Source organism: Hyla sarda, chromosome 3 (assembly GCF_029499605.1).
Source record: "Hyla sarda isolate aHylSar1 chromosome 3, aHylSar1.hap1, whole genome shotgun sequence".
In the NCBI taxonomy this organism is placed as follows: domain Eukaryota; kingdom Metazoa; phylum Chordata; class Amphibia; order Anura; family Hylidae; genus Hyla; species Hyla sarda.
This window is the reverse complement of record NC_079191.1, coordinates 428,202,842-428,230,576: the sequence shown is the minus strand read 5'-3', so window position 1 is coordinate 428,230,576 and position 27,735 is coordinate 428,202,842. Positions and strand designations below refer to the sequence as shown.

Here is a 27,735-nt window from a genome sequence, read left to right as displayed (position 1 = left end):
TCAATGCAGCATTTGTATATTTATTTATATACAGATCCATATATACTGCCATATCAATGCAGCATTTGTATATTTATATACAGATCCATATATACTGCTATATATCCATACATATTTATATAAAGGATGCATGAATAGCAGTATATGTGGATCTGTATATAAATAATATATGGATAACACGGTATATATGGATCTGTATATAAATGTGTATATAAATGATACATGGATATAGCAGTATATATGAATTTGTATAAAAATGCTGCATGGATAGCAGTATATATGGATCTGTATATAAATATGTATGGATATATAGCGGTATATATGGATCTGTATATAAATGTGTATGGATATATAGCGGTATATATGGATCTGTATATAAATATGTATGGATATATAGCAGTATATATGGATCTGTATGTAAATATGTAGCGGTATATATGAATCTGTATATAAATATGTATGGATATATAGCAGTATATATGGATCTGTATATAAATATGTATGGATATATAGCAGTATATATAGCAGTATATACTGCCATATCAATGCAGCATTTGTATATTTATTTATATACAGATCCATATATACTGCTATATCCATGCAACATTTGTATATTTATTTATATACAGATCCATATATACTGCTATATCCATGCAGCATCTATATACAGATTCATATATACTGCTATATCCATGCAACATTTGTATATTTCTTTATATACAGATCCATATATACTGCTATATCCATGCAGCATCTATATACAGATCCATATATACTGCTATATCCATGTAGCATCTATATACAGATCCATATATACTGCTATATACATGCAGCATTTGTATATATTTATATACAGATCCATATATATATATATATATATATATATATATATATATATATATACTGCTATATCCATGCAGCATTTATATACAGATCTATATATATATATATATATATATATATATATATATTGCTATCAATGCATCACTTATATACAGATCCATGTATACTGCTATCCATGCAACATTTATGTACACATTTGCACACACTTTTTGTGTACAGATCCATATATACTGCTATACATGCATCATATCTACAAATATTTATACACATCCATATATACTGATATATCCATGCATAATTTATGTACGCATTAATATACAGATCCATACATACAGCTATCCATGTATCATCTGTATGCACACTTATATGCAGATCCCTATATACTGCTATCCATGTATCATCTGTATACACACTTATATGCAGATCCCTATATACTGCTATCCATGCATCATTTATATACACATTTGTATACAGATCCATGTATACTGCTATATCCATGCATTATGTATATACACATTTATATACAGATCCATATATACTGCCATCTATGCATCACTTATATATACAGATCGATGTATACTGCTATCCATACAACATTTACCGTATATACACATTTACACACACTTTGTGTACAGATCCATATATACCGCTATATCCATGCATTATGTATATACGCATTTATATAAAGATCCATAAATACTGCTGTCCATGTATCATTTGTATACACACTTATATACAGATCCCTATATACTGCTATCCATGTATCATCTGTATACACACTTATATACAGATCCCTATATACTGCTATCCATGTATCATCTGTATACACACTTATATACAGATCCCTATATACTGCTATCCATGTATCATCTGTATACACACTTATATACAGATCCCTATATACTGCTATCCATGTATCATCTGTATACACACTTATATACAGATCCCTATATACTGCTATCCATGCATCATTTATATACACATTTGTATACACTGCAGAAAATTGCTAGGATATTGCTGATCATTGTAGCTATGATATCCCAGGGATGCAGCTACCCAAAAGATACAAAGAGATCCTGACTGTATACGGTATAGTAACACACAACACCATGATGGTTCTGCTATTAGCTTCTCTGCAGATGTAGCAGAGCTGGGATACATAGATAGTTATAGGATGTGTAGTGTTTACATTGTATCCCCATGTAGCAGAGCTGGGATACATAGATAGTTATAGGATGTGTAGTGTTTGCATTGTATCCCCATGTAGCAGAGCTGGGATACATAGATAGTTATAGGATGTGTAGTGTTTACATTGTATCCCCATGTAGCAGAGCTGGGATACATAGAGAATAGCTGGATGTGTAGTGTTTACATTGTATCCCCATGTAGCAGAGCTGGGATACATAGATAGTTATAGGATGTGTAGTGTTTACATTGTATCCCCATGTAGCAGAGCTGGGATACATAGATAGTTGTAGGATGTGTAGTGTTTACATTGTATCCCCATGTAGCAGAGCTGGGATACACAGATAGTTATAGGATGTGTAGTGTTTACATTGTATCCCCATGTAGCAGAGCTGGGATACATAGATAGTTATAGGATGTGTAGTGTTTGCATTGTATCCCCATGTAGCAGAGCTGGGATACATAGATAGTTATAGGATGTGTAGTGTTTACATTGTATCCCCATGTAGCAGAGCTGGGATACATAGAAAGTTATAGGATGTGTAGTGTTTACATTGTATCCCCATGTAGCAGAGCTGGGATACATAGAGAATAGCTGGATGTATAGTTATTACACTGTATCACCATGTATCAGAACTCGGCTACATAGAAACTTATAGGATATGTATTAAGCATGTTAAAGAGGTACTCCGGCCCTAAGACATCTTATCCCCTATCCAAAGGAAAGGGGATAAGATGTCTGATTGCGGGGGGCCCGCCGCTAGGGTGTGAGCTGCACGCAGCGCTGGAGGCTCTGAGTCTGAAGCCTCATGACCACGGGGCCGGAGTATCGTGACATCATGACTCCGCCCCCGTGTGACATCACACCCCGCCCCCTCTATGCAATTTTATGGAAGGCGGCATGATGTCACATGGTGCCGGAGTATCATGACATCATGACTCCACCCCCCGTGTGACATCATGCCCCCTCCCATAGGCTTGCATTGAGGGGGCGGCGTGTGACATCACACGGGGGCGGAGTCATGACGTCACAACACTCCGACCCCGTAGTCTTGAGGCCTCAGACTCGGAGCCTCCAGCGCTGCGTGCAGCTCACACAGGTGGGTGCCACATGAGAGATTGTGGGGGTCCCCAGCGGTGGGACCCCTGCGATCAGACATCTTGTACCCTATCCTTTGGATAAGATGTCTTAGGGCCGGAGTACCCCTTTAAGGGTCTATTCACACGTACAGTATCTGCACAGATTTGATGCGCAGAATTTCAAGCTGTGTTCAGTTTACACTGAAATCTGCAGCAGAAAATCCAGTGCATCAAATCTGCGCAGAATACTGTACGTGTGAATCGACCCTAAGGCTGTATTTGTGCGAGGGCGTGGGGTTCAACGCCCCCGCACCTCCAGGTGGGGCTATATAACTCCCCCTGTAGCTGTAGGCGGGGTGGAACAAGGGCATAGAGGGTGGTGGTGTGCTGTGTTTAACCACTTAGGGACCAAGTGCGTACAGGTACGCCCTTGGTCGCTGGTATGCCCTTGGTCGCTGGTACTTAAGGACCAAGGACGTACCTGTACGCTCGTGGGAATTTTGGTCCCCGCCAAATTCATATTGGCAATTTGTGCCGATTCCAGGTCATACGGATCTCCGGTGACCCGGAATATAAGGGGGATCGAGGTTGTCTAAGACACCCACAATCCCCCTGAAGGGATAGGTGTGAGGTGGCAGGGATGACACCTTCCTATCCCTGCTACTGTTTGTCCAGAAGCGACCACCAATAGCAGATCGTGGGCGGGGGGTTAATTTTCGGTTTCCCCGTTCTGCCCACCCACAATAGGCAGGGCAGGACGGGGAAACTGAAGAGGACCGGCCCCTAAGATCCACTTACCCATCCGGAGGTAGCGGGCGGTGGTGATTGGCGGCAGAAGAGGACGGCGATGCAGCTCCCTGGATCCTACAGAAACCGGTGAGTTGCCTAGCAACATCTGGAGGGCTACAGTTTGAGACCACTATACAGTGGTCTCTAAACTGTAGCCCTCCAGATGTTGCAAAACTACAACTCCCAGCATGTCCAGACAGCTGTTTGCTGTTTGGACATGCTGGGATTTGTAGTTTTGCAACAGCTGGAGGGTCACAGTTTGGAGATCACTGCGCAGTGGTCTCAAAACTGTAGCCCTCCAGATGTTGCAAAACTGCAAATCCCAGCATGCCCAAATAGCAAACAGCTGTCTCGCCATGCTGGGAGTTGTAGTTGCATACCTCCAGCTGTTGCATAACTACATCGATCAGTACATGCTGGGAGTTGTAGTTTTGCAACAGCTGGAGGCACACTGGTTGGGAAATACTGAGTTAGGTAACAGAACCTAACTGAAGGTTTTCCAACCAGTGTGCCTCCAGCTGTTAAAAAAGTACAACTCCCAGCATGCATGGTCTGTCAGTACATGCTGGGAGTTGTAGTTTTGAAATAGCTGGAGGTTTGGCAAATTTTTCGCTGCAGTGCAAACTCCTAGCGGGAAACTCACAGTAAACTGCCGCCAGTGTGAATGTACCCTAAAAACACTACACTACACTTACACATAATAAATGGTAAAGCACTACATATACACCCCCTTACACTGTCCCCCCAATGAAAAACGTATTGTACGGCAGTGTTTCTAAAATGGAGCCTCCAGCTGTTGCAAAACAACAACTCCCAGCATTTCCGGACAGCCACTGACTGTCCAGGCATGCTGGGAGTTTAGCAACAGCTGGAGGCACCCTGTTTGGGAATCACTGGCATAGAATACCCCTATGTCCACCCCTGTGCAATCCCTAATTTAGTCCTCAAATGCGCATGGCGCTCTCTCACTTCGGAGCACTGTCGTATTTCAAGGCAACAGTTTAGTGCCACATATGGGGTATCTCCGTACTCGGGAGAAATTGCACTACTAATCCCCTCTCCTTCCTCAGCTCCTGTATCTAATCCCCTCTCCCTCCTCAGCTCCTGTATCTAATCCCTTCTCCCTCCTCAGCTCCTGTATCTAATCCCTTCTCCCTCCTCAGCTCCTGTATCTAATCCCTTCTCCCTCCAGAGCTCCTGTATCTAATCCCCTCTTCCTCCTCAGCTCCTGTATCTAATCCCTTCTCCCTCCTCAGCTCCTGTATCTAATCCCCTCTCCCTCTTCAGCTCCTGTATCTAATCCCCTCTCTCTCCTCAGCTCCTGTATCTAATCCCCTATCCCTCCTCAGCTCCTGTATCTAATCCTCTCTCCCTCCTCAGCTCCTGTATCTAATCCCCTATCCCTCCTCAGCTCCTGTATCTAATCCCCTCTCCCTCCTCAGCTCATGTATCTAATCCCCTCTCCCTCCTGAGCTCCTGTATCTAATCCTCTCTCCCTCCTCAGCTCATGTATCTAATCCCCTATCCCTCCTCAGCTCCTGTATCTAATCCCCCCTCCTCAGCTCCTTTATCTAATCCCCTCTCCCTCCTCAGCTCCTGTATCTAATCCCTTCTCCCTCCTCAGCTCATGTATCTAATCCTCTCTCCTTCCTCAGCTCATGTATCTAATCCTCTCTCCCTCCTCAGCTCCTGTATCTAATCCCCTCTCCCTCCTCAGCTCCTGTATCTAATCCCTTCTCCCTCCTCAGCTCATGTATCTAATCCTCTCTCCTTCCTCAGCTCATGTATCTAATCCTCTCTCCCTCCTCAGCTCATGTATCTAATCCCCTATCGCTCCTCAGCTCCTGTATCTAATCCCCTTTCCCTCCTCAGCTCATGTATCTAATCCTCTCTTGTGAGGCAGCCTTGACAGCCAAGGTATCTAAACTTTACATGTGTTTAGCTGTATATTTTTCTTTTTACTCATTGTTCATCAAATTATTATTTTTGATCGTGCCGTACGCTATTAACCCTTTAGACGCGGCGTTCAAATTTGATCGCGGCGTCTCCAACAGCTAGAGGACAGCAGGAGGGTCCCTATCTTCCTCCTGCGTGTCCGATTTCCGAATGACTGCTCTGTGCCTGAGATCCAGACATGAGCAATCAATTGGCAGAATCATCGATCAATGGTTTTCTATGAGAAACCATTGATCAATGTAAAAGATCAGTGTGTGCAGTGTTATAGGTCCCTATGGGATAACAATGATCAGTGTGTGCAGTGTTATAGGTCCCTATGGGATAACAATGATCAGTGTGTGCAGTGTTATAAGTCCCTATGGGAGCCAACACTGCAAAAAAAATGAAAAAAAATAGTGAATAAAGATCATTTAACCCCTTCCCTAATAAAAGTTTTAATCACCCCCCCTTTTTCCATAAAAAAAAAAAAACTGTGTAAATAAAAATAAACATATGTGGTATCACCGCGTGCGTAAATGTTCGAATTATATAAAAATATATCATTAATTTAACCACACGGTCAATGGCGTACGTGTAAAACAATTCCAAAGTCCAAAATAGCGTATTTTTGGTCACTTTTTACATCATGAAAAAATTAATAAAAAGCAATCAAAAAGTCCGATCAATACAAAAATGGTACCGCTAAAAACTTCAGATCATGGCGCAAAATAATGCGCCCTGTGCGCAAAAAAATAAAAAGTTATAGGGGTCAGAAGATGACAATTTTAAATGTATTAATTTTCGAGCATTTAGTTATGATTTTTTCCAGAAGTACCACAGAATCAAACCTATATAAGTAGGGGATCATTTTAATCGTATGAACCTACAGAATAAAAATAAGGTGTCATTTTTACCGAAAAATGTACTGCATAGAAACGGAAGCCCCCAAAAGTTCCAATTTGGCGTCTTTTCTTCAATTTTGTTGCATAATGATTTTTTTTCCCGTTTTGCCGTAGATTTTTGTGCAAAATGACTGAAGTCATTACAAAGTAGAATTGGTGGCGCAAAAAATAAGCCCTCATATGGATTTTTAGGTGCAAAATTAAAAGAATTATGATTTTTTAAAGGTAAGGAGGAAAAAACGAAAGTGCCAACATTGAAAATCCCTGAGTCCTTAACGGGTTAAGTTTTGGCATTTTTCTTCCCAATTTTTCACTAGAAAACTGTGAGTCATCGGATGAAAGAATCACATGACTTGTGATCACATGACTTGAGAAAAGCCGGGCGGGAAAAAAATGTCTATTATAATAATAATACACATAGGGGGAGATGTATGAAAACCTGTGAAGAGGAATAGTTGACCAGTTGCCCATAACAACCAATCAGATCGCTCCTTTCACTTTTCAGAGGCTTTTTAAAAATGAAAGTAGCGATCTGATTGGTTGTTATGGGCAACTGGGCAACTTTTCCTCTTCACAGGTTTTCATAAATCTCCCTCAGTGTTTTTGGCAAAAATACCACAAAGATGGCATCTTGGGAGAAAAGAAATGAGGGAGCAGTTTTTTGTGGTGTTTATTTTTTATTTTTTTTGGACAAAAATAAAAAACCTCAAACAAAAATTGTGTCTATTCCTTGGGCTGGGATTAAACACAACTTATGTGTGGGGGGTTTTCGAAGACACATTGCTTTATTCTTGGCGTTTTTTCCCCCCTTCCGACAGACGTCCGTCCAAATGTTGTAAATCTACAACTCCCAGCATGCCCTGACAGCCGAAGGCTGTCAGGGCATGCTGGGAGTTGTAGTTTTGCAACAGTTGGACAGCCACAGGGGATCACTGATGTTAAATGTCAATCTCGGCCCATGCTACATGATCTTTAACCCCTTAAGGACCGGGGGGTTTTCCGTTTTTGCATTTTCGTTTTTTGCTCCTTGCCTTTAAAAAATCATAACTCTTTCAAATTTGCACCTAAAAATCCATATGATGGCTTATTTTTTGCGCCACCAATTCTACTTTGTAATGACATCAGTCATTTTGCCCAAAAATCTACGGTGAAGCGGGAAAAAAAATCATTGTGCGACAAAATTGAAAAAAAAAACGCTGTTTTGTAATTTTGGGGGCTTCCGTTTCTACATAGTACATTTTTTGGTAAAAATTACACCTTATCTTTATTCTGTAGGTCCATACGATTAAAATGATCCCCTACTTATATAGGTTTGATTTTGTCGCACTTCTGGAAAAAATCATAACTACATGCAGGAAAATTAATACGTTTAAAATTGTCATCTTCTGACCCCTATAACTTTTTTATTTTTCCGTGTATGGGGCGTTATGAGGGCTCATTTTTTGCGCCGTGATCTGAAGTTTTTAACGGTACCATTTTTGCATTGATATGACTTATTGATCGCTTTTTATTCATTTTTAAATGATAGAAAAAGTGACCAAAAATGCACTATTTTGGACTTTGGAATTTTTTTGCGCGCACGCCATTGACCGAGCGGTTTAATTAATGATATATTTTTATAATTCGGACATTTCCGCACGCGGTGATACCATATATGTTTATTTTTATTTTTATTTACACTGTGTTTTTTTTATTATTGGAAAAGGGGGGTGATTCAAACTTTTAATAGGGGAGGAGTTAAATGATCTTTATTCACTTTTTTTTTCCACTTTTTTTTTGCAGTGTTATAGGTCCCATAGGGACCTATAACACTGCACACACTGATCATTGTTATCCCATAGGGACCTATAACACTGCACACACTGATCATTGTTATCCCATAGGGACCTATAACACTGCACACATTGATCAATGTTATCCCATAGGGACCTATAACACTGCACACACTGATCTTCTATGTTGATCACTGGTTTCTCATAAGAAACCAGTGATCAACGATTCTGCCGCATGACTGCTCATGCCTGGATCTCAGGCACTGAGCAGTCATTCGGCGATCGGACAGCGAGGAGGCAGGAAGGGGCCCTCCCGCTGTCCTGTCAGCTGTTCGGGATGCCGCGATTAGCCGCGGCTATCCCGAACAGCCCGACTGAGCTAGCGGGGAACTTTCACTTTCACTTTTAGCCGCGCGGCTAAAAGGGTTAATAGCGCGCGGCGCCGCGATCGGCGCTGCGCGCTATTAAAGGCGGGTCACGGCTTCACTATGACGCCGGGCCCGCCGTGATATGACGTGAGGTTACTGTTAAACCCCGCGTTATATCAGAAGAGCAGGACCAAGGACGTACCGGTACGTCCTTGGTCCTTAAGGGGTTAAAGGGGTATTCCAGGCAAACCTTTTTTATATATATATCAACTGGCTCCGGAAAGTTAAACAGATTTGTAAATTACTTCTATTAAAAAAATCTTAATCCTTCCAATAGTTATTAGCTTCTGAAGTTTTCTGTCTAACTGCTCAATGATGATGTCACGTCCCGGGAGCTGTGCATGATGGGAGAATATCCCCATAGGAGCTGCACAGCTCCCGGGACGTGAGTCATCAGAGAGCAGTTAGACAGAAAACAACAACTCAACTTCAGAAGCTAATAACTATTGGAAGGATTAAGATTTTTTAATAAAAGTGATTTACAAATCTGTTTAAACTTTCCGGAGCCAGTTGATATATATAAAAAAGTTTTGGCCTGGAATACCCCTTTAACTGGCAGCAGGAGCCACAACCACTTTAAATCAATGAGCAGCGCTGTTTTCCGGGACGCAATGTCGGGAACGTCACGCGATGCTCATTGAGCCTCCCGGAGCCGCACTGATCTGTGTAAGAAACCTATGGGCCCAGGCTGTTGGGGCCACCAAATGATATTACAAATACTGAGTGTCTGGTTAGGAGAAACAAAGATAACACACCCACGGAGAGTAGCGCCATTTTAATAAAAATTGCCAAAAATCCCTTAGATAACAGTCAGGCAGAATATGTTAAAAAGCTTTATTTTTTTCAGCCAATCAGAGAGCAGCACTACTCAAATAGAACTCCCAGGAGGAGCAGCGTGTCACACATGTGATGTCATAACCATTGTCCACCAGGGAGCAGCACTGAGCAGAAATAACACGGCTCCTGCTCATTGTTCATCAGTCAGAGGCCGATGCTGGACGCTGTACCCGGGAATGGAGACTCATACACATGACTGTGACTGCCGGTAAGTGTCATATTGTTGTGTCCTAAAGGTCTTTAGTGCAGTTCCATGTGCATTTCTATAATAAACATGTAGATAATCTATCTTTTCTTTTCCTATCTTAGATGCAGTATTTCCAGCATGTGGAGTCGCATTTCCGGACCTACAGCAAGAAGTTGGATGAAGACATAACCCCTGGAATCACGCACAGACACAGACACTTTGCCCAAATTCTAGAGGTAACCTCCTTTAGTATGCCCAGAGGAAGGGCAGTACAGTAGCCATGGATTCCCTACAGGTTTCCTCCCCTCTGGAGGTTTTTCCTGTCCTGAGTATTAGTTACTGTTCGCTCTTAGTGAGTGATGGAGGTTACATAAAATCCCTACACAAACATTGTAAGAAATAAGAAATAAAGTTCCCCCTTTTTTAAAACAGTTCTTTGACTTGTTTGACTCATTTATTTTATTTCTGTGTGTGAAAAATAGTGTTAGCAAAATGGATGACATGAGTTTTTATTTTTTATTTTAAATGTCCAAAGCTGCTCTCCTGCGCGATCTGCAGAATGCGGTGCAGGGAGAGGCAGCTGATGCTGGGTGGGACAGTTGCCGAGGCAACCGTAGGACACCCAGCAGGTTCCGTGCACGAGCCTTTTTCTGAAGAATGGGACTCATGTAGGGAACTTGCTAGGGGTCATACGGTTGCAAAGGATTAACTTTTGGGTATGTGCACTGGCCCTTAAAGGGGGACAAAACACTGAGGGAGATTTATGAAAACCTGTGAAGAGGAAAAGTTGCCCAGTTGCCCATAACAACCAATCAGATCGCTTCTTTCATTTTTAAAAAGCTTCTGAAAAGTGAAAGGAGCGATCTGATTGGTTGCTATGGGCAACTGGGCAACTTTTCTTCTGGACAGGTTTTCATACATCTCCCCCAATGTGTATTATTATAATGTGATAGCCCTGGGTGTAGGGTATATGGGGTGTAGCTGTGCGGTAATTAAACGGTGTCTGATTAACCCTTACAATTCGTGATGCCAGGGTGTGGGCTCCTCTGCAGTGCTTGTCCAACCACCACCCTTCCCAAGAGCGATAGGGAGGTAAGGAATAATTGAATGTCCACAACCGGAGAGTTTGCTGAAAACAGTCTGAACTTTCACTGAAGATTTTATGCAGGCTTCATAACAGGAACAGTCTCTATACAGGCAAAGTCTCTTAGAGATTGACAGTGGTTGGGACCTTAAGCGTTTTAGAGTCCATAGACTGATATGCGCTGTTCCGCTGGATTTAGGGAATTTAGTTGAGGTCCAGCAGTCACGCTAGCTTTAGCGGGGATTAGTTTAGAACTCACAGTTTAGTTTCAGGCTGAGGCCGGCAGTCTTCTGGCCTTGCTTGTCTGTAGGTTACCTGCCCGTTTAGGGATAGGTAGCCCTGACTGTACGGAACGGCAGGGGTTAACATAGAGCCCAGTATAGTTCCCCCTCCCCCCTGCTTTCCCGGGTTGTAGGAGGGGAATAAAGGCACGCCCAGGGTATATTTAGGTCCACCCCACCCCCTGGTGATTCCTTTTGTGCTCACCAGCGCTCCTGAGAGGACAGCTTGCTCCGTAGATGGCTGACGAGGCTGTGTGGACTGCTATCCGGGAGCGGGTGTTGGCTGACCCAGGCGTCTTATCTCAGCTCTTGGCTGGGCTAGGGCTTCCTGCTGCTGCGGCTGTTAGTGGATCCCGGCCAGTAGGTCCTGCTGTGCGTGGGCGACGGACCGCTCGGGCATCGCGCCCTCCGGCGCGTCTGAGCCCCAGTCCCCCTGGGTCTTCTGCTGGTTCCAGGAGGGGGCGCTTTGCTGCCGACATAGCCTCCTCAGCTATAGTTTCGGGCCCTGGTGCGGCAGTGGCCGCGGCCCGGGCCGTAGCTCCGCCCCTTCCGGGTCATGTGAGCCAGGAAGCTGGGGGAAGTTCTTCAGCTGCTTCGCGCGCTTCCCTGCAGGTCCCGGCAGTCACAGGTATTTCAGTGCGGCCTGCCTTAGTTTCCCGGCCAGAGTTAACCCCTGTACTGCCAGCTATAATGGGTGCTGGTGCCCCTGCTCCCTCTAATGCTTCCTCCTCTGCTGAGGAGATCCCTGATACCCCTATTGCCACTGCCCGGGTTCCCATTAGACCCCAGGGTGTTCCTGTAGTAGCTGGGGACCCTCCGCAGCCACCTGTCCTAGGGATTGGTAGTGTGGATCCTCCTTATGAGGATGCTAGTGATAATTTGGGGCCCCAGTCTGATGACCCGCCTCCTTTAGATGCTGCTGCTAGTTCCCCTTTGCTTTTTGTTGACAATGTGCGGCAAGTCAGTCAGCCACCGCGTGACCGAGTACCTTGTAGGTCAGTGGGCCGTTCCCGTCCTAGACGGTCGCGGTCGTCCTCACGGGGATCTGGCCACTCCGGATGGAGCAGATCTGTTGGGTCGTGTAGGCATCACCGCAGGTGTTCCCGCCGGGAGTCTAGGAGTAGGGTGCGCTCCCGTAGGTCCCACTCGTCCCGATGGCGGTCTCCTTCATCATCTGGTCCCAGCTCGTATCGCTCAGGGAGTCGGGAGCGCCGCTCTCGCAGGCGCGAGGGGCGGAGTCATCATTCAAGGTCCCTGAAGCGGGCCTCCCACGGTGGCAGTCGGCCCCGTGCGGTGTCTGATCCGGCTCCTGTGCCGGTTGCTGTTCCAGTTCCTGCATCTGATCCGGTTCCACCTCCTGTTGTTCCTGCGCAGACCGGTGAGTTTGTTTTTACGGGTGCGTGGGGACAGGGAAATGGGCCTGCTGCTTTATTGTCTACGCTTAAATCTGTTTTATCTAGTCTAGTTAACAACAAGCCGGCGGAACGTGTGGTTCCGGCGGTGGCCCGTAAGGCATCCCCGGTTAGGGTTGAAGTGTATAAGAATTCAGTTTTTTGTGGTGTTAGCCCCTTAGGTGTGCATGTTGATGAAGCGGGGAAGGAGAAAATTTGGTCTAACCAGTATGTTGATCTGTGGTCGCTGGTGTCTGCGGACCAACATACGATTGACAAGGAACGCATGCCCCAGTCGGAAAAAACTTCTCCCTCTAGGACTAAAGTGGCGAAGACCATGGGCAATTGGTTACAGGCATTTGCAGTTTTGGGGTCTATAATGGGTGAAAAGCATCCGGAGCGGTGCTCCGAGCTTTTTATTTACATGGACTCGGTGTATAGTGCTTATAAGGCTCATGGGGCTCTGCGTGGTGGCGGTATGACGAGGAATTTCGTCGCCGCTTGTCTTTGCAGCCGGATGTTGGTTGTTGAGTTAAGGCGACCGATGTTTGGTTGCGTTTGATGATGGCTCAGAGGGCGCAGCCCTTTCAGCAGGGAGCCGCTGGTCAAACGGGGACTACCGGGCCGGCGGCCGTGCGTCGACCCGGGGCTTGCTGGTTATTTAATGAGGGACATTGTCGTTTCCTCAGCTTGTGTAAATACAAGCATGAGTGTTCTGCATGCGGGGGGTCTCACGCTGTAGACAGGTGTCAGCGGGCTGCCAAGCAGCCCGGCCGGGCGCCCTCTGTTGCTGAAGGACCCCGGTGAACGTGGACATGATGTGCCCGTGGTTAGATCAGTACCCCAATAAGGAGGATGCTTTAGTCTTGTTAGAGGGTTTTCGTCATGGTTTCTTTATTCCGTTTATTTTAGGACAGGTTTCTCCTTCCTACCCTGACAACTTGAAGTCGGCCAGGGAGCACCCTGAGGTGCTACGGGAGAAAATTGGTAAGGAGGTTTCTTTAGGCCGTTTTGAGGGGCCTTTTATGTCCCCCCCTTTTTTATAATTTGCGGGTGTCCCCCCCTGCGGTTGTCCCTAAGAAGGAGGTCGGGAAGTTTCGCATGATTCACCACCTTTCGTATACGAAAGGTTCCTCGGTGAATGATGGTATTTCTAAAGAGGATGCAACGGTTTCTTATGTTTCCTTTGACCGGGTGGTGGCCCTGGTTCGGGGTGTTGGGGAAGGGGCATTGATGGCAAAGTCTGACATTGAATCGGCTTTTCGCTTGTTGCCAGTGCATCCGGAATGCTATCACTTACTGGGTTGCCGTGTGGATGGGGCTTTTTATTATGATGTTTGCCTGCCTATGGGTTGTGCTATTTCCTGCCGGTATTTTGAGATGTTTGGATCGTTTTTGGAGTGGGTTGTCCGTTTTGAGACAGGCAGCCGTTCGGTTATTCACTATCTGGATGATTTTTTGTTTGTTGGCCCGGATGGGTCTCCCAGATGTGTTTTTTTGTTGGATACTTTTCGTTTTTTCATGCAGAAGTTTGGTGTGCCTTTGTCTGCTGAGAAGACGGAAGGCCCTTCCACAGTTATTTCGTTTTTGCGTATAGAAATAGATTCTGTGGCAATGGTTTTTAGACTACCGGCAGAGAAGTTGGAGAGTTTGCTCTTATTGGTTGAAAGTTTTTGTGGTGTGCGAAAAGTGACGCTGCGACAAGTGCAGGTTTTATTGGGACATTTGGTTTTTGCTTGCCATGTCATGCCCATGGGTCGTGTTTTTTCTAGGCGATTGTCATTGGCCACCAAGGGCGTTTCTTGCCCTTCTCATCATATCCACATTTCAAAGCAAATGCGTTCATATGTTTTGGTGTGGAGAGAGTTTTTGAGGAAGTATAATGGTCACACGTGTTGGTTGGGGGAAGAGTTGTCCAATGCTGAGCTTCAATTGTTCACGGATGCGGCTGGCTCCGTGGGTTTTGGTGCCTTTTTTCAAGGGGAATGGTGTGCTGAGTTGTGGCCGCCTGAGTGGCTTATGATGTGGTAGGCGTGAAGTGTTCCGGGCAGTCTGTAGGTTACGTGCCCGTTTAGGGATAGGTAGCCCTGACTGTACGGAACGGCAGGGGTTAACATAGAGCACAGTATAGTTCCCCCTCCCCCCTGCTTTCCCGGGTTGTAGGAGGGGAATAAAGGCACGCCCAGGATATTATTAGGTCCACCCCACCCCCTGGTGATTCCTTTTGTGCTCACCAGCGCTCCTGAGAAGACAGCTTCCCTCCCTCCCTGTTGTTTCAATTTGTTTGTATAATTTTTGTATTCTTAGCGGCTGTGCACTTTGTTGTGAGGTGCATGGTTACTTGTTACCCCTTATAAAAAAATAAAAATAAAAAATAAACAAAAATAATAAATGGTTGTTAATTTTTCACATATATATATACATGATGTTTATATTACTTTACGGGCACTTTTTACTTTTGCACTTTGTTACTTGGACAGTTACTGTTTGCTGTCTATTGTTTACTGACTGTATTTTCTTTGTATGCAAGTCACAGCTGGCTTGAGGAGAGGAGATTTGAGAAGTGACGGCCCTAGGCACTTTTGCCCGCCGGGAGTCCGGCGGCTGGCAATACCGCTTCGGCTGAAGTAGGTAGGTTGCTGCAATGCAGCAGTTATAGAGTTTCTTATTTGTTATGTAATAAATTGAGCTGTGACCACCACCCAGCCCAGTAAAAGAATAATGTTGTCTGTCATTATTGGGAGAGGTGGGGGGAGGGCTTATGATGTGGTAGGCGTGAAGTGTTCCGGGCAGTCTTTGAAAGTTGCGCAAATCCGTCCTGCTAGTCCGGCATCCATGAGAGCAGCAACCCAAGAGAGCGATCACTGGCCACAGCTCCCTTATATGGGCAGGGGCTGGACCAGTGGCGGATCCAGGTGGGGGACAACGGGGCAATTGCCCCCACCCCCCCGAGATTTCTGCCCCCCCGATTTCTAACATGGTGGAGCGGGAGCTGTCAGCTCCCGCTCCACCATTCACTCATTAGTTTACCCTTCTCGCCGCTGGGACGTGATCGGCGATCATCGGCGCGATGACGTCACAGCACCTGAAGATCCCGTCACCGCGCCTCGGCACTAACCTGTCTGCATAGTCTGTGCACGGAAGAAGAGAGCTGCTCAGCGGGGGAACGAAACAGAAGTGTATGCATTTTTTGTAAACTGTTTGGCACAACTATATGGCACTGAGGTCAGGGGGCAATTAAAAAACTTAGGGGGTGCAAAAAAGGATACATTTAATTTGAGGTGCCCATGACAGGGTGGCATTATATGTGAAGAGCACATGACAGGGAGTCCCCTGTCATGTGCTCTTCACATATAATGCCCCCTGTGCTGTGCCCCTCACATATAATGCCCCATCATCATCATGTGCCCTTCAGGTATAATGCTTCTGTCATGTGTCCCTCACATATGATGCCCCCTGTGGGGCAGGACAGGGGGCATTATATGTAAGGGGCATGTCACTGGGGGCATTATATGTTAGGGGCACAGGACAGGGGGCAGTATATGTGAGGGGCACATGATGAGAGCATTATATGAGGGACACAGCACAGGGGCATTATATGTCAGGGGCAAAGCACAGGGTCATTATATTTAAGGGGCAAAGCACAGGGGCATTATATGTAAGGGGCCCAGCACAGGGGCATTATATGTAAGGGGCCCAGCACAGGGGCATTATATGTAAGGGGCCCAGCACAGGGGCATTATATGTAAGGGGCCCAGCACAGGGGCATTATATGTAAGGGGCCCAGCACAGGGGCATTATATGTAAGGGGCACAGCACAGGGGCATTATATGTAAGGGACACAGCACAGGGGCATTATATGTAAGGGGCACAGCACAGGGGCATTATATGTAAGGGGCCCAGCACATGGGGCATTATATGTAAGGAGCCTAGCACAGGGGCATTATATGTAAGGGGCACAGCACAGGGGGCATTATATGTAAGGTGCACAGCACAGGGGGCATTATATGTAAGGTGCACAGCACAGGGGCATTATATGTAAGGGGCACAGCACAGGGGGCATTATATGTAAGGGGCACAGCACAGGGGGCATTATATGTAAGGGGCACAGCACAGGGGCATTATATGTAAGGGGTACAGCACAGGGGCATTATATGTAAGGGGCATTATATGTAAGGGGCCCAGCACAGGTGCATTATATGTAAGGGGCCCAGCACAGGGGCATTATATGTAAGGGTCACAGTACAGGGGCATTATATGTAAGGGGCATTATATGTAAGGGGCCCAGCACAGGGGCATTATATGTAAGGGGCCCAGCACAGGGGCATTATATGTAAGGGGCACAGCACAGGGGCATTATATGTAAGTGGCACAGCACAGGGGGCATTATATGTTAGGGGCACAGCACATTGGACATTATATGTAAGGGGCACAGCACAGGGGCATTATATTTAAGGGGCACAGCACAGGGGCATTATATGTAAGGGGCACAGCATAGGGGGCATTATATGTAAGGGGCACAGCACAGGGGCATTATATGTAAGGGACACAGCACAGGGTCATTATATGTAAGGGTCACAGCACAGGGGCATTATATGTAAGGGGTCCAGCACAGGGGCATTATATGTAAGGGGCCCAGCACAGGGGCATTATATGTAAGGGGCACAGCACAGGGGGCATTATATGTTAGGGGCACAGCACAGGGGGCAATATATGTAAAGGGTACAGCACAGGGGCATTATATGTAAGGGGCACAGCACAGGGGCATTATATGTAAGGGGCACAGCACAGGGGGCATTATATGTAAGGGGCACAGGACAGGGGCATTATATGTAAGGGGCGTTATATGTAAGGGGCCCAGCACAGGGGCATTATATGTAATTGGCACAGCACAGGGGGCATTATATGTAAGGGGCACAGCACATGGGCATTATATGTAAGGAGCATTATATGTAAGGGGCCCAGCACAGGGCATTATATGTAAGGGGTACAGCACAGGGGGCATTATATGTAAGGGGCACAGCACAGGGGTATTATATGTAAGGGGCATTATATGTAAGGGGCCCAGTACAGGGGCATTATATGTAAGGGGCACAGCACAGGGGGCATTATGTTAGGGGCACAGCACAGGGGGACATTATATGTAAGGGGCACAGCACAGGGGGCATTATATGTGTGGGGCACAGGACAGAGGGCATTATATGTGAATGGCACAACATAGGTGGCATTATATGTTAGGTGCACAGGACAGAGGGCATTTTTATTATGTGGGGGGAACAGGACAGACATTATTAATATTTCGGGGGGCGCAGGAGGGGCCATAATTAGTATATGTGGGGGCACATGATGGGGCATTATTACTATATGTGAAGGCACAGAGTGTTTTGTATTTTAGAGGTATGGTGTATATTATAAAGGAATTTCAGGGTTGGTACGATTTTTATGGGCCACGATACATTACAGTATTGTATTCAGAGGGTGCACTGCACGGCAAGGTTATATTCAAATGGTACAGTGTGTGGTAGTATTATATTCAGAGAGCGCAGTGTATGATAGTATTTTATTCAGAGGATACAGTGTGTGGTAGTATTATATTCAGAGGGTGCAGTGTGTGGTAGTATTATATTCAGAGAGCGCAGTGTGTGGTAGTATTATATTCAGAGGGTGCAGTGTGTGGTAGTATTATATTCAGAGGATACAGTGTGTGGTAGTATTATATTCAGGGAGTGCAGTGTGTGGTAGTATTATATTCAGAGAGTACAGTGTGTGGCAGTATTATATTCAGAGAGCGCAGTGTGTGGTAGTATTATATTCAGGGAGTGCAGTGTGTGGTAGTATTATATTCCGGGAGTGCAGTGTGTGGTAGTATTATATTCAGAGAGCGCAGTGTGTGATAGTATTATATTCAGGGAGCGCAGTGTGTGGTAGTATTATATTCAGAGGGTGCAGTGTGTGGTAGTATTATATTCAGAGGGTACAGTGTGTGGTAGTATTATATTCAGAGGGTGCAGTGTGTGGTAGTATTATATTCAGAGGGTGCAGTGTGTGGTAGTATTATATTCAGGGAGTGCAGTGTGTGGTAGTATTATATTCAGGGAGTGCAGTGTGTGGTAGTATTATATTCAGGGAGTGCAGTGTGTGGTAGTATTATATTCAGAGGGTGCAGTGTGTGGTAGTATTATATTCAGAGGGTGCAGTGTGTGGTAGTATTATATTCAGGAAGTGCAGTGTGTGGTAGTATTATATTCAGGGAGTGCAGTGTGTGGTAGTATTATATTCAGAGGGTGCAGTGTGTGGTAGTATTATATTCAGAGGGTGCAGTGTGTGGTAGTATTATATTCAGAGGATACAGTGTGTGGTAGTATTATATTCAGAGGGTGCAGTGTGTGGTAGTATTATATTCAGAGGGTACAGTGTGTGGTAGTATTATATTCAGAGGGTACAGTGTGTGGTAGTATTATATTCAGAGGGTGCAGTGTGGGGTATTCAGAGGATACGGTGTTTAGCAGTATTATAATAATTATTGTTTTCATATAGAGGATCAGAATCCGCTGACAAATTAAGGAGCCATCTGGGCGTCATTTTCTGCAGAGAGAAGATTTAGCTGACAAAGTCACAGCGGTATGTATCATCAAAGCTGTCACCTGTAGTCACTGATATTATTGTGTATTCTCCTCACTATAGAGAAGACGTCAACTGTAATCACTGATATCATTGTGTATTATCCTCACTATGTCCCATCAGAGCTGTAGTCACTTGTAAGTTTTGCAGTTTTCAAGGTTGAAACAACAACTCCCAGCATAACCTTACCATTACTTAGGTCATACTGGGAGCTGTAGTTTTAAATGGTAAAAACTTCTTTAGCGCTTTCCCATTCTGTGACAATTGGTATATTTGATTATTATACTGGAAATTATTTTCTGCAGCGTGCTACACCACGGGCATCACAACTATACTCACAACTATACTGCCAACCTAATGTGGGGGAACTACAACCTAATGTGGGGGAACTATACTGCCAACCTAATTGGGGGGGGGACTACAACCTAATGTGGGGAAACTATACTGCCAACCTAATGGGGGGGGGGAACTACAACCTAATGTGTTGGAACTATACTGCCAACCTAATTGGGGGGGGGGGGGGGACTACAACCTAATGTGGGGGAACATACTGCCAACCTAATGGGGGGAACTACAACTTAATGTGGGGAAACTATATTGCCAACCTAATGTGGGGAAACTGCAACCAAATGTGGGGGAACTACAACCTACTGTGGGGGAACTACACTGCCAACCTAATTGGGGGGGGGGACTACAACCTAATGTGGGGGAACTACACTGCCAACCTAATGGGAGGGGGGGGACTACTACCTAATGTGGGGGAGCTATACTGTCAAACTAATGGGGGGGGGGAACTACAACCTAATGTGGGGGAACATATTGCCAACCTAATGTGGGGGAACTACAACCTAATGTGGGGGAACTATACTGCCAACCTAATGGGGGGGGGAACTACAACTTAATGTGGGGAAACTATACTGCCAACCTAATGTGGGGAAACTACAACCAAATGTGGGGGAACTATACTGCGAACTTAATGGGGGGGGGGGAGGACTACAACCTAATGTGGGGGAACATACTGCCAACCTAATGTGGGGGAACTACAACCTAATGTGGGGGAACTATGCTGCCTTCCTAGTGTGGGGGAACTGGGAACTATGCTGCCTACCTAGTGTGGGGCACTATTCTGCATGCATACTTAAAGGGGTACTCCAGTGCCCCGGCGTTCTGAACATTTTGTTCCAAACCCTGGGTGCAGGCTGTGGGGGTTGTGATGTCATAGCCACGCCCATTGTGACATCACACGGCACCTCCTCAGTGCAAGTCTATGGGAGGGGGCATGTCGACCAGCGCATGATACTCTAATAGTGCCCCTCCCGAGACTAGACTCTGGAACCGCCCCTGGGCTGGACTAAAGCTCACTGGTCCATTACTTCTGTCAATCATATTTACAAAGGGTTATGGGTAATCATGTGACCAAAGGGCCTCCAAAGGTCCTCCAACATACCATAGAGGAATTAACATAGTCACATGACTGAAGGTCCTGCGACACTACAAAGGTAAGTATACTAATATACATTATTAAATATGTACACATAAACATTATAGGGGCTGTCCCACCTGGGGGACCCTACCTGAACGGAGTAACTCTGACTTTGGGGACCACCATACAAGGTACGGTATGCAATACGGTACCGGGACACCACAATAATAGATTTTTTTGTGCTTTTACATGTTAATATATCACTATATAGGGGGAGATTTATCAAAACCTGTGTAGAGGAAGAGCGGTGCAGTGCAGAAGCAATCTGATTGGTTGCTATGGGTAACTGCACCACTCTTCCTCTACACAGGTTTTGATAAATCTCCCCCTATGTGTTTTAGGAAGTGGCAGGGCAAATGTGGTGTCACTTAAAGGGACACCACTTAAAGAGTACCTCTCATTATCTTGTTAAATTTTATAATCCTTCCCAGTTCACTGCCCCATCATGATAAACCACCCCCTGCATTAATTTTTTATTATTTTTTAGTTTTCTACCTTGATATTGCTCTGTATTTTCTTCTCAGTCTCAGTCAGATTCACAGACTGGGAAGGGGCGTTCCCCAGCAGGCGTGACATCATCTGAAGCCAGACAGGGGAGAACTTCCTCCCTCACTCTGCTACACACAGCCCAGAGCAGATCAGTGTGAGATGAGCTATGATTGGCTAAGGCTGCACACACACACAAACACAAACACACACACCTCTCAGCACTCCAGATTGCATTTCCTGATTTTGGACTTCTGCCAGGCCAGCAGGAGTCCAAAGTCTGTGCAAGAGATGGGGGGAAATGTGCTCTGGACAAGTAGGGAGACACCTAGTGGCAGCTTTTTTTAAACACAAAACATAGAAAACTTCTTTTTTTTTAACGCAAAGTACATTAGAAAGATATTTTATTTACCATAAGGAGTGCAATAGGATAAAATAGTTTTAATGAGAGTGCCCATTTAAATAGTGTGTCTCCAGCTGTTGCATAACTACGACCTCCAGCATGTCCGGACAGCCTTCGGCTGTCCGGGCATGCTGGGAGTTGTAGTTTTGCAATACTCAGAAAACATAAGAGTGGAGGTTAGCGGCAGAGACATCATGAGGACGGCACCCACGTCATGCTACAACCGTACAGGGGGAACCCCTCCTACTCTCCCTCCACTGTGCCAATAAAGTAAGTACACCCCCTCCATCAGGACCTTTATACAGGACGATTATTGGGGCCACGGGAAGGCTCAAAAAGCCCTCCAGGCCCTGTTTTTTTTTTTCCGCCATTTGCGGTAGAAACGCATGCGGTAATTAGTTGTGGTACCACAACATGTCAACACAGTCTTATAGGGTGGACATCTAAGTGTGTTGTTGATTTATTGCTAAATAACCCGTCTCATTGTGAGGATTTAACTCATTTGTGGTTTTGCTGGACACACGTAGGACAATGAGGAAATAGTAGATATACACCTCCTCTCTCTGTATACTGCTGCTATCTCTGTGGGATCAAGACATATAGTAATTATACACCCAGGGCCGTCCTTAGGGGTGTGCGAGCTGTGCGGCCGCACAGGGTGCCATAGCAACAGGGGCGCCAGGTGGCCGACACAGCTCGCACTAGGTATATGTAATTTGTATTGCCCGACGTGCAGTTATGGGCGCAGCGCTAAATGCCGGTGTAATGAAGAAAACTGTGCCCTGTAGCAGAATGTGACCCTCCGCACAGGGACACAGTTTTCTGCTTTGCAGGCCGCTCCCTCTCATTCCATTCCCACTACCCTCCCTCAACTGTGTCCCTATGCGGAGGGTCACATTCCGCTTCAGGGCACAGTTTTCTTCATTACACAGGGAGGTTTCACTTACCCCGCCCTCCTCTGCGTCTCTGGTTGGCTGGCCGGTGCATTGCCATAGAATGACATTTGCCATAGAATGAAATGCTCCGCCTCCATCACATCCTATTGGCTCACACTTGTCACGTGACATATTTAACCGTCATGCATCGACGCGCACAGCAGTCTCAGTTTGGCTATCACAGGGCGAGGATCTCCTCTCCCTGTGATATCTGAAGCTGCACGGAGCTCACATGGGCTCTGTGGTCTGATTCAATCGTGTCACAGAAGCTCATACATTTACTCAGCTCATACGGCTCATACATTTACTCTTTTATTAAATTTACTGTTTTATAGATCCACAGCGCTATCGGGATCCCTATGCCCGATAGCGCTGTCAGCGTGCCTCCCGCCACCGCTAACTACACCCCACGCCCGCAGCTCTACTCCCCGTCCCCCATTAACGCTCAGGGAGCTGGGAACAGAAAGTAGACCATCGGGTGCAGGTAAAGTAGTAATGCACATGCGCGCGCAGCTAAAGCAGTAATGCACATGCGCAGCACTACGCAAATAGTTTAGTATTAATAGTGAAAGGAAATTAGGCACCACAACTCCCAGCATGCCCAGACAGCTAAAGGCTACCCAGGCATGCTAGGAGTTGTAGTTTAGCTCATAGTGCAGCGAAGGCACCACAACTCCCAGCAATAAATCGGGCCAAAGAGCCCATGTGAGCTCCGTGCAGCTTCAGCTATCACAGGGAGAGGAGATCCTCCCCCTGTGATAGTCAAACTGAGACTGCTGTGCGCGTCGATGCGTGGCGGTTAAATATGTCACGTGACAAGTGTGAGCCAATAGGATGTGATGGAGGCGGAGCATTTCATTCTATGGCAAATTTCATTCTATGGCAATGCACCGGCCCGAGTCTGAAGAGGGATGTCGTGCATGTGACGTCCCCCCGCAGACCCGCACAGGAGGACGTCAGTGACGTCACTCGTCAGGCCGCCGTCGGAGAGAAGCGCAGCGCAGGACAGGTAAGTGTGTCTATGTGTGTGTGTGCATGTGTGGGTGTCTGTCTGTGTGTGGGTGTCTGTGTGTGTGTGTGTGAGTCCGGGGGCGGGGGGAACCTGCTCCTACCTAATGTGGGGAACCTCTCTAACTAATGTGGGGAACCTGCTTCTACCTAATGTGGGGAACCTGCTTCTACCTAATGTGGGGAACCTGCTTCTACCTAATGTGGGGAACCTGCTACTACCTAATGAGGGGAACATGCGACTACCTAATGTGGGGAGCCTGCTACTACCTAGTGTGGAGAACCTGCTTCTACCTAATGTGGGGAACCTGCTACTACCTAGTGTGGAGAACCTGCTTCTACCTAATGTGGGGAACCTGCTACTACCTAATGTGGAGAACCTGCTTCTACCTAATGTGGGGAACCTGCTACTACCTAATGTGGGGAACTATACTGCACCTAATGTGGGGGAACTATACTGCACCTAATGTGGGGGAACTGTACTGCACCTAATGTGGGAAACTATACTGCACCCAATGTGGGGGAACTGTACTGAACCTAAGGTGGGGAACTATACTGCACCTAATGTGGGGAACTATACTGCCAACCTAATGTGGAGAACTATAATGCACCTAATGTGGGGAACTATCCTGCACCTAATGTGGGGGAGCTATACTGCACTTAATGTGGGGAACTATACTGCACCCAATGTGGGGGAACTATACTGCACCTAATGTGGGGGAAACTATACTGAACCTAATGTGGGGAACTATACTGCACCTAATGTGGGGGAACTATACTGCACCTAATATGGGGAACTATACTGCACCAAATGTGGGGGAACTATACTGCACCTAATGTGGGGGAAACTATACTGCACCTAATGTGGGGGAACTATACTGCACCTAATGTGGGGGAACTATACTGCACCTAATGTGGGGGAACTATACTACACCTAATGTGGGGGAACTATACTACACCTAATGTGGGGGAACTATACTGCATCTGATTAAGGGGGGCAGGGGACTGATTAAATATAAAAAAATATTTCATTTCCTCTTTGTGTACGTTTATGGGTGGGCGCCACAAGGTTAGCTCGCACAGGGCGCCTGAACACCTAAGGCCGTCCCTGTATACACCTTATTATTATTATTATTTTTTTATTATTATTATTACACATTATTTTTATTTTTGTTGCAATTATGGAATGCTTTTGTTAGAATGTTTTTTAAATACACACACATATATATATATATATATATAATATTTTCAATAATTCTAGTTATCCTTTATTGGTTTTCAATGCATTTATCTTCTGGCTGTTCTCTTTCTCTCTGTATGAATAGGGCTATAGAACCTAGAAGTTGCCACACCTGACCAAGGTTAAGGAATTTACTCTGATCCATGTCTAGTTTTAGTTTTCTCTTGTGCTCTTAATTAGTTACAAATGTGAGAGACCATATTTAAGAAAGCAAAAGCAAGCTGTACATCACACATCTCTATTCCTACTGAAGAAAGGGTCAAGCTAATACTGGCTATAGTACCCTGAAACGCGTCTAGGCTATAGATTTCATCAGGCACTATATCATCTTATGGATATACATCCAATGTGAACACGGCACAGCGGCATTTGCTGTTTCAGACGAACTGATTCAAACATCCGTCCTTTACCATTGGTCCGGTCCGAGTCTTTGGACTATACAACTGACCTGCCGTAGAGGGAACTATCCCCGCCGGGATTTCATCCACCACGAGGGACACCACGATATACCAACACTGCATCTGCTTGTCCATCACAGAGGGGGAGTACGGCCGGTACATAACGTGCTACGCCAAGCGCACCCCTGGATCGGTGACAGCTCTAACATCGCTGCCTGTACCATCACAGCAGACGACTACAGCAGTACTCATCGGGCGTTCCCAGGATTTGGTGAGATCATAACAATTACAACAGTGATACATATATTGAAGTCAGTGACAGTTCCATTTATTGGACTGATAGCAATCTGATTTGTGTCCAACTGAGATCAGACCATACATTTACAAATTTACCACATTGACTGCCGCTATATTGACCCATTGGATGCCGGACTATTAGATTGATGCCAATTTATTATTTTCCAGAAATGTGAATAATGTTCTAAAATTTACATATTATGTGAATATCCCCACTAGGGCCCAGTGGTGGTTTATTCCTATATCAGTGCCATGATATATATTTTATCATATTTTTTATATTGACATTTTTAATAAATTGAAATTCTATTTCAATTTTGCAATTCTTGAAATATCATTATGCACCTTTTGTAGGTGAGATCTTGGAGGAGTGATTATATTCTATATTCTTTAATTTACAAATCTGTTTAACTTTCTGGAGCCAGTTGATATATAAAAAAAAGTTTTGGCCTGGAATACCCCTTTAACTGGCAGCAGGAGCCACAACCACTTTAAATCAATGGGCAGCGCTGGCTTCCGGGACGCAACGTCGGGAACGTCACTTGTCAGACGTCCCGGCAGCCAGCGATGCTCATTGAGCCTCCCGGAGCCGCACTGATCTGTGTAAGAAACCTATGGGCCCAGGCTGTTGGGGCCACCAAATGATATTACAAATACTGAGTGTCTGGTTAGAAGAAACAAAGATAACGCAACCACGGAGATTAGCGCCATTTTAATAAAAATTGCCCAAAATCCCTTAGATAACAGTCAGGCAGAATATGTTAAAAAGCTTTTTTTTTTCTTTTTTCTTCCAGCCAATCAGAGAGCAGCACTACTCAAATAGAACTCCCAGGAGGAGCAGCGTGTCACACATGTGATGTCATAACCATTGTCCACCAGGGAGCAGCACTGAGCAGAAATAACACGGCTCCTGCTCATTGTTCATCAGTCAGAGGCCGATGCTGGACGCTGTACCCGGGAATGGAGACTCATACACATGACTGTGACTGCCGGTAAGTGTCATATTGTTGTGTCCTAAAGGTCTTTAGTGCAGTTCCATGTGCATTTCTATAATAAACATGTAGATAATCTATCTTTTCTTTTCCTATCTTAGATGCAGTATTTCCAGCATGTGGAGTCGCATTTCCGGACCTACAGCAAGAAGTTGGATGAAGACATAACCCCTGGAATCACGCACATACACAGACACTTTGCCCAAATTCTAGAGGTAACCTCCTTTAGTATGCCCAGAGGAAGGGCAGTACAGTAGCCATGGATTCCCTACAGGTTTCCTCCCCTCTGGAGGTTTTTCCTGTCCTGAGTATTAGTTACTGTTCGCTCTTAGTGAGTGATGGAGGTTACATAAAATCCCTACACAAACATTGTAAGAAATAAGAAATAAAGTTCCCCCTTTTTTAAAACAGTTCTTTGACTTGTTCGACTCATTTATTTTATTTCTGTGTGTGAAAAATAGTGTTAGCAAAATGGATGACATGAGTTTTTATTTTTATTTTAAATGTCCAAAGCTGCTCTCCTGCGCGATCTGCAGAATGCGGTGCAGGGAGAGGCAGCTGATGCTGGGTGGGACAGTTGCCGAGGCAACCATAGGACACCCAGCAGGTTCCGTGCACGAGCCTTTTTCTGAAGAATGGGACTCATGCAGGGAACTTGCTAGGGGTCATACGGCTGCAAAGGATTAACTTTTGGGTATGTGCACTGGCCCTTAAAGGGGTACTCCGCCCCTAGACATCTTATCCCCTATCTAAAGGATAGGGAATTAGATGTCTGATCACGGGGGTCCCGCTGCTGGGACCCCGACGATTTCCATGCAGTACTCGTCGTTCTAAACAATATTTTTAGAGCACTGGGTTCCCGTGGTGGGGGTCGTGATGTCGAGATAGCAGCAGTATACAGATAGAACTGGAGGAGAGGTGTATAACAACTGTATATCCTGATCCCATAGAGATAGCAGCAGTATACAGATAGAGCTAGACAGGAGGTGTATACAGGGCCGGCCTTAGGTGTTCAGGCGCCCTGTGCGAGCTAACCTTGTGGCGCCCACCCATAAACGTACACAAAGAGGAAATAAAATCTTTGTGACAAATATATATTTTTTAATATTTAATCAGTCCCACGTACCCCTTCACTAGTCCCCTGCCCCCCTTAATCAG

At 45.6% G+C, this 27,735-nt stretch overlaps 1 protein-coding gene across 1 annotated transcript; it reads left to right on the top strand.

The window, feature by feature from the left end:
- Positions 1–12,870: 12,870 nt before the first annotated feature.
- LOC130360877 (uncharacterized) lies at positions 12,871–26,484 on the top strand. Its single transcript, XM_056563421.1, has 2 exons — positions 12,871–15,345; positions 26,380–26,484. Exon 1 carries the CDS (start codon positions 13,816–13,818, stop codon positions 14,743–14,745), a length of 930 nt encoding a protein of 309 aa, XP_056419396.1. The 5' UTR covers positions 12,871–13,815; the 3' UTR covers positions 14,746–15,345; positions 26,380–26,484.
- The last annotated feature ends 1,251 nt before the right edge of the window (positions 26,485–27,735 follow it).

Bases quoted from the DNA above. Each gene is read 5' to 3' on its own strand.
- LOC130360877 (XM_056563421.1), top strand. From the start codon at position 13,816: ATGATTCACCACCTTTCGTATACGAAAGGTTCCTCGGTGAATGATGGT.